This window comes from Lycorma delicatula, chromosome 1 (assembly GCF_047948215.1).
Source record: "Lycorma delicatula isolate Av1 chromosome 1, ASM4794821v1, whole genome shotgun sequence".
NCBI classification, from domain to species: domain Eukaryota; kingdom Metazoa; phylum Arthropoda; class Insecta; order Hemiptera; family Fulgoridae; genus Lycorma; species Lycorma delicatula.
Window position 1 is genome coordinate 250,665,013 of NC_134455.1, and position 12,153 is coordinate 250,677,165.

The window sequence follows — 12,153 nt, forward strand, 5'->3', positions numbered from 1 at the left end:
TTAAAATAGGAAGATGGGAATTTTTTGCATTATAACAAAAAATTAAAGAAAGTGGAGATTGTTTATTTTGATCCTACACTAATATATATATATATATATATATATATATATATATACTGATTTCTAATTAATAGAACACAGAAAAATTGAAAAGTTCTAATGAAGAGATTATAGGGAAGTGCAAGTGGAAAAACCTTTTAGTTGTTCTATGCAGTAAATTACTCCAATTTGAAAAAAGTATACAAAAAACCAACTACTTGGAAGTGAGGTCAATAAAGAAAAACAAATGAAAGAAAACGTATGGAAAAGATTAGAATCCTAAGCTGTATACTGAGCCATTAAGAAAAATATTATTAAGGAAACTGACCAAAAAGGTTAAGAATCTGAGCGTATGAAGAAAACTACAACGGTACAGGTATGTAATGAAGTAATTGAAAGTTAAGCTATAAACAAAGTGAGGTACATAGAGATCAAGGAAACGCATGTCAGGGGTACTCCAAAAAAGAAGAAAACTGAATAAAAGATTAAGAAGAGAATTTTATACTATAACATAATTTTAACCTATAACAAAAGTAGTGAAAACTATAAAGAAAAAAGAGCAGTTCAGAAAAAGAAAAGTGTTAACTGCACTATGTGTAAGTAACTACAATAAAAGGTTACAGACAGATCAATCTTTTTTTCTATATTCATCACAGAGCATCAATGCAAATAGCATTTGTAATAAAAATAACACTACTATTATAAAAAGTAAGATTTTTTGAGATCCTGCGGTTATTTAACAGCTAAGTTTTTATTTTAACAATTTTAATTTTAAATAAACATTAATTTACTTTTACTAGATGTTTTAATTTTAGCCCATTAAAGTAATTTATTTAAATTTTGTCTCAGCTAAAAGAGGATGTAGTTCCTAAATTCACATCCACAAACCACCACTGAACTGTTCATAATCATATCTTTCCAATAATCAAGAAAAATAATGTAGTCATAAAGTTACAGACAAATAGCTATGAATAGACAAATTGTGTTTGATCGATTGTGAAGAAAATATGTTAAGTAGAACAGTTAAGTAACAATCAAATTACACAAGAGACAAGTAGATCTGTATTAAGAAATTCCTTTTCAGAAAACATGAAATTTATGCAGATGAATATTTAAACATAATGTTGTTCAGATTTCTGCACTTATTCCTCAATATCATCAAAAAACTGTAGAATGAAACAAAAAATACACACCACAGTTAGAAAATATTGGAATTCAGTAAGTAGCAAATCACTAAAAATAATTAAATACCTAAATAAAAACATCAGTAGCCTACAATATCTAGCAATGAAAAACAATTTAATTTGTAACATATGAAATGCATAATGTTAACAAATTTTAATAATTTCATTTGGTTTAAAAATTTAGACAGAAATTTCAGTTAATTTCATGTAATTCAGCTTTTATTGAGAATAAATAATTCAAAAATATAATACTTATTCGTGTAGTAAGTGTACATAAAAATAGGGAAAAAATACATCTTGCACATGCAAGACATATCTTTAACTAGCAAAAAAATGTAGACAAACAAGCATTTATAAACAGAATAGCATTTAACTGTCTTCAGTTTATTTTTTACTCATATCAGCACTCAATAAATTCACTTTTTTAGATGTTGGCAAGAACTACTAGTGTAATCACTGATACTGTATCGACCAATGTAACTTGATCAGGAAAAATTGATTTTAAAAATAGCTACTGAAGCAAAGATTAAATTTTACTCATTTTTAAATTCTATCAAAGAAAAACAAAAAAGTTTTATAAACAAATTAATATGATCAAACTATTTTTTGAGACCAACAATAAATATCTGTACAAAAGAAAAAAATTACACTTCCCTATAAAAAATTACTATAAATTTTAACAAACTAAAACAATATAAGACAAAAAAAAATCTGGGATATCAGGAAATTACATACGAGATCATTAAAAAATACTGAAATTATAAAAATATGAAATATAAAGAAAATATTTAAAATACTATCAAACACTGTACCATTATAAAATTAACAACAAAGTTTCACACCACATTTAAAATTTTTTCATTATCATTCAACATGTAAAACAAATGCAGAACAATAAAAATAAATGAAACCTATCAAACAATAAACTAATGTCTGTATATAAAGAATCATTTACAAAATACATAACATAGAACATAACAAAATGTGCGTCTAAATGCTAATAACAAGTCATATCTCAAGAGATAGCTAGGAAGACACAATTCGAATATAATTAAAAATTAAAAACATAATACATTAAGGCTTACTTTAACTTAAAGTTCATGTACAGAGAAAAACATTTAACTGTTTTATAGTACCGAAACTACGATTTTAAAACATTTTTTAATAGTTTTGAACTGAAATAATACTTCATCAAATAACATGAGAACCACATCTTGTCATAAAATAGAACATCGTATTAAAATTAAAGTATAAAAATTAACAGATAAAATAATACCATATTTACATATAATACTTAAATATGTGCAGGCTGATGTAAGACTTCATTTTAAAGAATATCTATGTAGGATTCATTCAAGTCTCATACACATAAGGCTTTCAACTTAAATCTTTTTTTATATTATCAAAAATAGATGTTCTTGTAAAACAGTTTTTAAATGGTTTAATATTTCGAATAAAAAATTAACAAATACAACACATTAACCTAAATGATAATAAATCACTTCTTTTACTTCATGGAGCTCTTGTTACAAGAAATAATTAAAAAAAAAAATATATATATATATATATATATTTATAAAAAGTACAACAAATTTCTGTAAAAATTAATATACACTATTTTTCATAATTTATAAAAAAACAAAGGTAATACTAAAAACCTGTATAAAAAATAAACAATACTAAATGGAAGAAGTTGCAGTTCTGAAATATGAATCTATAAATGAAGATTAATATTCTTTCAACCATTAACACCACTAGTGACACCATTTGGTGATAACCGAGAAAATGGATTCTTAAGAGGTGTTGAGTTGGAGTGTGATGGTGAGTGTGATGTCAAATGAGGCAGGACTATAATGGCAAACACAGCAGCAAGATGTAATGAGAAGTACATATTCCTGTGAACAAATTGTTAAGCAAGTTATTTCTGTATTTAACAATATTTTTCACATATTATAAATGATTCCTACAACTTCCCAATAACATTTTAATACAAATAATAGAAATTCCAAAACTACCATATGTTTAAGACATCACAAAAATATACATATGGGAAAAATACTTATAATGATAATACTTGTAATGATTATACTTATAATGATAAATCACAGTCACAGTAAGGTTAGTAAATATTGAACTGAAAAAAATCTGTTATATTATTTCTCATGTTCTTTCAATTGCAGAAGTCATTGCCAATCTACATAAAGATATAAACTTTTATAAATAAACTGGAGGGTAGGTGATGATTTACAATTAATGGTGAAATAAGTAGTAATACACTTAGTGATTACAGATTTTTAGCAAGTTCTAAGTTCAATTAAATTAATAGTAATATCTCCATAAGATGTTGGTATGTAACAGCTATACCAACAGACAATTATAAACTGTATTCTTTTCTCATAATTCTGAAATATTCAGTAACACTTGGTAACAATAGATTTTTTTTTATAACATTTAGTAAAGATAAAGCATTGAACTGTGACTGTGTGTCTCAGCACATGCATACATACATATAATATATATACACATGCACAAACATACACACAAAATATATTAAATTTAAGCAATCTATAAAATCAATATTTTTACAATTAAACAAGAATTCTTTTAACACTACCTGAATATCAATCAAAATTATATGTTACTGTTAGCCCATGCCATAAATTAAGAAAGCAGAATTTTTTGAAGATATTGATTCAGCATTGAACAAGAAGCCATACATCCCCAATAAACAAAGAAATATAAGAACTGCAATAGCATGAAGCCCAAACAATTTACTCATTGTCATTCAGCTTCACATGGATTATATAACACCAGTGTTTCAAGGATTCTTTAAAAAGACATACATATGTGTCCATGTAAAATTCAAATAGCGCAGGCATTAAATGACATGACCAAATTAATCACATGACTATGCTGCCAATATTTAAATCTTACAAATATTAACGAAGATGTAATTCACAATCAGGTAATGAATGATGCATTTCCACATAAGTAAATGCGTGAATGAGAAATAAATTATCCAAATGAAATGGAACATGAACCACTGCACAGTATTAAAGTCACCATACGGAATGCAAGAGTATCATCTGGAAATACTGTTTCATATTTCTATGAGATCAATGAAGGGTTCTCACAAGTAGGATAATGACAGGTGACTGCAGCATAAATGGATGAAAGATGACAAGAATGTTGTTAACTCAACCACTGTCTGAGTACTGTCCCTCAATAGCAGAAAAATGTGGTCCTTTTCACTAAGATGGGCATATAAAGACTTTCATGACCTCTAGCCGGTACTATTGTATTCACATATTTTAAAACAGTGAAGGTAGAAATATATTCTGAAACTGAATGTATGAAGTTTAAAATATACAATTACAGTCAGAAGTAAGTTATAATTGTGTAAGTGGTTCATAGTTTCAGAGTTGTGGTTAACACATTAATAAAGAAAATTTCTGTTAAAAAATGATATTTTGGTAGCCATTACGACAATGATAATGTTAATAATTATGGAAATTTTTTTTTTTAATAATTAGTCATAAAAAATCCTACTGTACAAAAATTTTGAAAGATCTTTTATAAAGAAACTTGACGGTTTCAAAATTTAAGAAGAATAAAAAAAGCGTGGTTTTGTTGAAAAAGATTAGCCAGATTAAGTTGTCATTCTACAAAATAAAACATATTTTCATTAACAATTTTCATATTTCAACTAAAAAAAAAACTACAAAATTTTGACTGAGGGAAGATTATATTAATATAAAGAATCCGTTTGCTCAAACTTTACAGACTTATACCTATATCTTGTGACAAACTTCAAGAAATCTAAATTGAAAAGGAAACATCTGCCAAAAACTCAAAGTTTTGTGATATGATAATTATGAAAGGGATTATTTTATCATAGTGAATAATAAATGATGATGACTGGATCTCAATAACTGTTCAATCTAACAAAAACATAATTAAATGTTTTAAATGAAAACTAACATTACAGCAAACATCGGTAGACTGAACAATGTAACTATTACTGAGCTTTTCACTGATACTATCTAACAAGTTGATCATGTTTCAATAAGGAGATTAAAATTATCAATAAAGACTGTACTATATAAAAGTATGTTAATGTGCAAATATGAATAAACAGTATATGAAAACTATTTGTTATGATAATGTGAATGGATAAAATTTCAACAACATTGAAAATAACTTCAATTACCATAATGAACACAAATAATTTACTTTACTGAAATTAATATTTTTAAGAATCATATTATTCCTCTGTATTTTAAAATTATATTAAATAAACCAATCTAGTAGAGAATACTGAGATAAGACTTATCGGACCTTAATTTTTTGTGAAAGTACTTTCATGGGATCACTCTTCTTCAGCCATGATTGAAATAATTCCATTATTGCATAATAAAATATAAAAATGAAAAAATACTAATATAATGATTTTCTTCTTTGAATCCTTGTTGGCAACTGGAAGGAGTGGCTGGCTGTGCAACCAATACACGCTGCTGTGGGTGCTGTAGGATTCCGAATTTTGCTCATAATGCTTTTTCATGATTTACGGTCTATAGCAATGATCCTGGCCTGGTCAAGGTAAATTCGCTGATAATGATAATTACGTATTAATTTATACAAGTGCTACTACCTGTTGCAATATTTTAATAAGAAAGTCTCCCTCAAACACTGTCTGATGGCTAATCAAATTGAAATTTTGTTTGTATTTATGCATCTAATATTTTTCTAATATATTTAATTTTATGTCATCTTTACTAATTTACAAATCTGTATAAATATCAGAAATAAAATGTTTATTGTTTATTACGTGGTTTGTCATATTAGATAAAACTAATTTATTATATTTGTTATTTCTATAATGTTCAAAAAATCTAGTTTTAAAGGATCTGTTTGTTTTTCCTATATAAAAAGCATCACAATCATTACTTTTAATTTTTAAATTCCATACAAATTGTTTATTATATTATTTTTTGTTTTTTAAATATTTCATTATGTGGTTATTAAGTATGTATGTTGGTCTAAATATTTCTTTATTGTAAGTTTTAGAAAAATGATTCAATAATTCGGCTGATTCAATTACCCAGTGATTCTATTAAGCGGCATTTACTGTGCTAATTAAGTATTTTGGATTATATAAAAATCATTATTAACAGAGAAAATAATTAGAATTTAAAGCAGCAAAGGGGGAAACGTGATCAACTCAAAATTTGTCAACTATCACACAAATAATTTTACCTAGTATATTAACAGAAAGTAAAAATCATTTGTGTAGAATATTACAAACTTACTTGAGCTAACTTCCAACCTTAGTTGGAAGTAAAAAACCTTAGTTTAGTAGGATGAAAAAACTGTCCAACTAATCTGTTCATTTAGACACATAAACTATAAGAATTATTTCATAATTCATGAAATCATATTCCATCTCTGTATCAATGGTTATGCAATAACTACAACCGCATCCACGAACAAAAAAAAAACCCTAAAAACTAATCTGGGTACGCTATGTAGGTTTTTATAAATAAAAAATTATTTTAGTATTCTGTTCATCAAATTTTTGAAAAGAAAATGGTTTATGCATGAAACTTGTAAAAGGATTTAGAAATTCAACAGGTGTAATCTAGCCATGTAAACAGGAATCATAGACCACAAATGTACTTGAAATGGGGGTAAGCTGTATTCTCATTAATAATATAAAACAGAGGTATTTCCCAGGATTTTAATTGAACAACAGACTCCAGATAAAATTTCTAATTTATAAACTCTTGACATGATTTTAGCTCTAGGAATAGCTGCTGATAAAAAATTGATCTTATATGGTCTTTGATGTTCTGGGTTTCAAAAAAAAAATAATAATTTGAGATATAATTTAAGACAAAAAAGATAAATTAAAATACATTTAACTGGGTTAAAAATTAATGTACTATTTATCATCTTCATATTACTCAAGAAACATTTCTATACATAAAAATTCAGAATTAAATTATTCACAGAGTTTATGCCTAATAAGAACTTTAATGTAAATTCTGAAATTAACTTACGTATACAGCCTCATACTAGGCCAAAATTCAAGCAACACAAAGCTGAATGTGATGTATGTCATTACAACACGTGTTACAATCATTGTAACAAAATCATAAAATGCTTTCAGTGCTGGCGGTTCCTGAAAATAATGTCGAAAACATCTACGGACCTGTAAATAAAATTAAGTTCTTCATTAAAATGTTTATACAAGCTAAAAACATTTTATACATAACAATTTAACATCTACATTAATGGTATACATTTCAAGGAAATTAACTCTTTAATGCTAACTAATTTTGGTTATTTGTTAAAAAATATATTTTATCTTAATTATTTAAATTTTACTCATTTTGAATTTGACCTTAAATATTCTCAATCTTTACTTACATAAGTGAATAGTTGGTTGCAAGACCAAATTATAAAAAAATTATTGTAAACCTATTTATTTCAAAAAGTTATCTGTATTTTTAATATAAAATAATTCACATTTTTACTTAAAAAATTTGATTCTTAATCAGGGATAAAATCAGTAAATACACTTTTCAATAAATTCAAGTTTGTAAATTCAAAAGACAAAAGGAGACTAACTAATTCTTCTTCATTTACATCAATCTTTTTGGTTCTAAATGAAGTGTTTTTCAAATCTGTGTAATATAATCCTGAGAAATTGCTGAATTGTTTTACATTTCTTGAAATCTTTGATTAAGGTAAATTATAAGTTTCTAAGAAACTTCTTCTATGCATTTTACAGTCACGGTTATTACTAAAAATTACAAAATTTATTTACTGTTGCAAACAGGTTGTAAAATATTACTATTTACCTGTTTTCTGTTTAGCCTCCGGTAACTACCGTTCAGAGGATAAATGAGGATGATATGTAGGAGTGTAAATGAAGTGTAGACTTGTATATTATCAGTTCGACCATTCCTGAGATAATTGTGGTAATTGAAACCCAATCACCAAAGAACAACGGTATCCACGATCTAGTATTCAAATCCGTGTAAAAATAACTGGCTTTACTAGGACTTGGACGCTGGAACTCTCGATTTCCAAATCAGCTGATTTGGGAAGACGCGATGATCACCACTAGACCAACCCGGTGGATCATTTTAATTTTAGCTGGATCATTTGAAACAGACTGACCCATTTATCGACATAAGCCCTGATCCTGCATACCCGCATGCTACTTATAAGATTTGTAGAATGCATGTTTATTCTCACTGTTTGTGAAATCAAAATAAGCTCTTAGATTATTCCTTCAAATCTTTAGATAACATAGTGTTTTTCATCTCCTGAGATGAATGCATGTAGTATATTCATTTCAACAGGAGAAAATTATTGTGGTAAAAGTAATTTTTATATAATTCATATACTTATAAAGAAAAGAAGCATGCGCAGAAATCAGTGGTAGATGAATTGGCCTTTAAAAGTCAAAATACATACTGTGCATTAGATATGCTAAGATATTTAGTGTGCAGGTCTCAACAAAAATATATAACTTTTACTTGAATACTGCCCTCAGATATAGATTTAATTACTATACACATTTCCTTTTTCAGCTAGTAACTGAATTTAAACTAGTTTACTCAATTTTGAAGATAACTACTCCTGAATAAATTGGAAATGGAAAATGACCAATATCACAGAAAACAATCATCAAAGATTAGCAAGGGTATTAAGAAAAGCTAATCTTTACAAATTTTATCACAATTTTACATGGGTGAAAAATCAAGTAAACTTTTAAAAAATTTAAAGAGATCTGGAGTTTTAATTCAGTTTTGACGATGATAAGTATCAGTAACAAATAAAATTCTGTAACCTAACATAAATATAACTGAGAATGAAATACGATCACCTCAGAATTTTTACCATTATTATGATGCATGTTATTAAGGTTAGACTCATTTTCAAAGATGAAGTGTAACCAGAATAGTATTCTCGGAAAGCATTCCTTAACTAGTGCCACTTATTTCTCAATTGTCACAGACGTAAGATTGATTTAAGATAGTGTGAATCATTAAATTAATGGTCTTTTTTAATTAAAAACAATTCATAACATACAATGCTTCAATTCATTAGGAGATTTTTTTTTCTTTTTTAGTGAACTTATGCAAGTGCTGAATTTTTATTATGAAGACAAACTAACATGGAATCTGAAGGCCTGTAACATACTTCATTTCACACTGTTTGAAAATATTTTTATATTATAACAATGATAACTCAATAGTATAAAATATAACATAATAATATAGTAACAAGGTAACTCCTGTATTGTGTTTCTATAATCATTCAATGAAATGTTATTCAGTTCTTCCCATTTTATATTACAGTGGATAATATTCAACTGTATATTTTTCATCAAGCAATTCAGTAACAGGGTGGAGTTAAAAAGTTCATTAGACAACAGGCTTACTGCTAAATGAATCACAAAACACCTACCACTATTTAAGTAAGAAATATGTTTTATTTAACTTTGGTGTTTGACTGGGGAAAAATGAATGTTTTACATTCATGTGTACACACCAGTGTACATTACATTACAGTGTCTTGGACGTGTGCGACAACCAAACACATGCTCATATATACTTTGAACAGTTCTAGTATTTTAGAACAAAATAAAATGCATTTAATTAAATACAGTACATGATATATGCTCATATACACTTTGTATAGCAGAGGATGTAACACACTTATTCTGCTCATCAGTAAGCTTTTACTTGGTTCTCACCAAGTAAACACGACATCTGGGGGTGAGATCCATGGTGTGAGAACTCTCAAATGGCTGCTACTGAGTAGGTGCTCCAAAACAAAGGATGTATGTTTCATTCAAAAAGTTAAGCTCATAAGTGCAACAAAAATACGCACAATAAGAGGGGAAAAAGCTAATTACATTAATTATAGTAAAATGTTGTATAGTACATAATTAAACAAGTGAAACTAAAAATTAGCAACAGGTAATAAATAAAAATAATTATCAGATCAAAACAAAATATGTAAAACAGGATATTCAAAAATGTAAAATAATATATCAGGGAAATAATTGTCTAAAAAAAAAGTGAATGTTTATTATAGAAATTAATAAATTATGTAACAAAAATATTATTTATATTGCTTTAATCTACACAGCTATGAACAAACAATATAAAAATGTTACATATTAGTGGGATATAGATTATTATTTAAAAGTGAAGTTTGATTTTCCAACTTTTTCCTTTTAGACTTTATGACTCTTAAAACTCTTAAAAACAGATCATAAATTAAACCACACCAACAATCCTAATTGAATTAAGTAATAAATTTATAGCAGTAACACATTGACAAAATGTTAAGTTATTCATGACATATGTGTTTACAGTGTCCAAGTCACAATGACTTGTATGTATTTTTAAAGGTGTACACTCAAACATCATCCTTTGTTCTACATGATAATTTTACTGTTGACTTGTGCTCTCTTTTTTATTTTATTATAACAAAAACTGCCTTAATATCCCAGTTTTTTAAGGAATTAGATCATCAGTCACCAGTAACTTGCGACACACAAGTACTTAAATTTTTACTTATACATTCCATGAGATACCTGTTTTATTGATGATTTACTTATATTTTGCATTCTTTGATAGTGCAATTTGTAAGACTATACATATGAAATTAATTTTCTAAACCAATCAGTGACGGACTACTAAGGGTCTATCAGTATAGTCACCTTTTTCTAGGTCACAAAAAATAATATAAATATATAAAGGTCACAAAAATGTAATTTTACAGTAGCCTACTGGGCTACTGCAAAATTACTGTATGATTGAATGGTGACTCTTGTAGCATATTGCAAGAGACTACTAAATTTCAGAGTAGCAGCAAACATTTTTAATCATATTCCAAAAACACTTAGAATATGGTTTAAAATTCAAAAATCTGTCTCTTCAAAATAAATATTATATATTATAGATATCCTTAGAGTTAAAGCACTTAATCTCTTAAAAAGACTTTTCACAGTTTAGTGTATGGCTCCAGCAGCACTACATTATTTACTCTGAGCTGTAGGATTCACAGCCCACATACATTCCACAGTATTTGCAGTGATGGCATGCCATCAATATCATTTGTTGCCACATACCTAACACTGGCATCTGTAGATATTTTAAACATGTCTATAACATCAAGTAAAATTAACAGCTGAAAATTAATGGAGGAGGCATATGATCAAACCATGACAACATTAAAATGCGAACATTAAATGTATTTCTAAAATTCCCTTTTTTCCTTTTTTTAAAGAAATATGCAAATAAAAATGTTACTGTACCTTTCATTCTGTTAATTTTGTAGACGTTGAAATTTACATATCAGTTTTGTTTTTTGCAGATGTTTTATATATAAGTGAGATTTTTGTTGAAAAGATATAATTCTAAAACATTTTCTAATAAATTTACCAGGCTACTTTATTAAGTAAGGATACATTATTGTTTATTTCTATCAAAAGCAGGATACAGATTTGAAACCTTTAGGAACTTTGCATAGTACACCACTTTATTAAGCTTCCTTTGGTAAATTTAAAGAATCTAAATTTACAATAAATTTTTATTAGTATTTGAAAGTTGAAACTAGTATCTCTTGTATTTTTAAAGTTTAGCAATTAAAGGTTACCCAACAACTCTCCATGTCCATAAAACAGGATAGATCATATAGTATGAAAACTCAATAAAATATGGGGAGATGTTAAAATTCATGAATTAATATGATGAATATGAAAAATTTTTCATATTCCTTTCTAAGAAGTTCTACAGGAAGGCACTGCCTAATTAGTATTTTGGCCTTGTAGTACTGAAAATATATTATGTTTATTAATACCTGTTATTTTTTTATAAAATTAAGGAAAGGATTCATCAGCAGA

At 27.0% G+C, this 12,153-nt stretch overlaps 1 protein-coding gene across 2 annotated transcripts in view; it reads right to left on the reverse strand.

Annotated features, from left to right (window-relative positions):
- Window positions 1-2,216: 2,216 nt before the first annotated feature.
- Window positions 2,217-12,153, reverse strand: part of oys (lysophospholipid acyltransferase 6) — a 103,955-nt gene continuing 94,018 nt past the window's right edge. The window contains exons 11-12 of one of the 2 annotated variants that reach the window (XM_075375562.1): window positions 7,283-7,434; window positions 2,217-3,118 (exon numbers count right to left, since the gene is read on the reverse strand). In XM_075375562.1, coding sequence (XP_075231677.1) covers window positions 2,962-3,118; window positions 7,283-7,434 — 309 coding nt within the window. In that variant the 3' untranslated portion in view covers window positions 2,217-2,961. The remainder of the gene's footprint in view (window positions 3,119-7,282; window positions 7,435-12,153) is intronic. The other variant, XM_075375557.1, reaches the window with a different exon arrangement.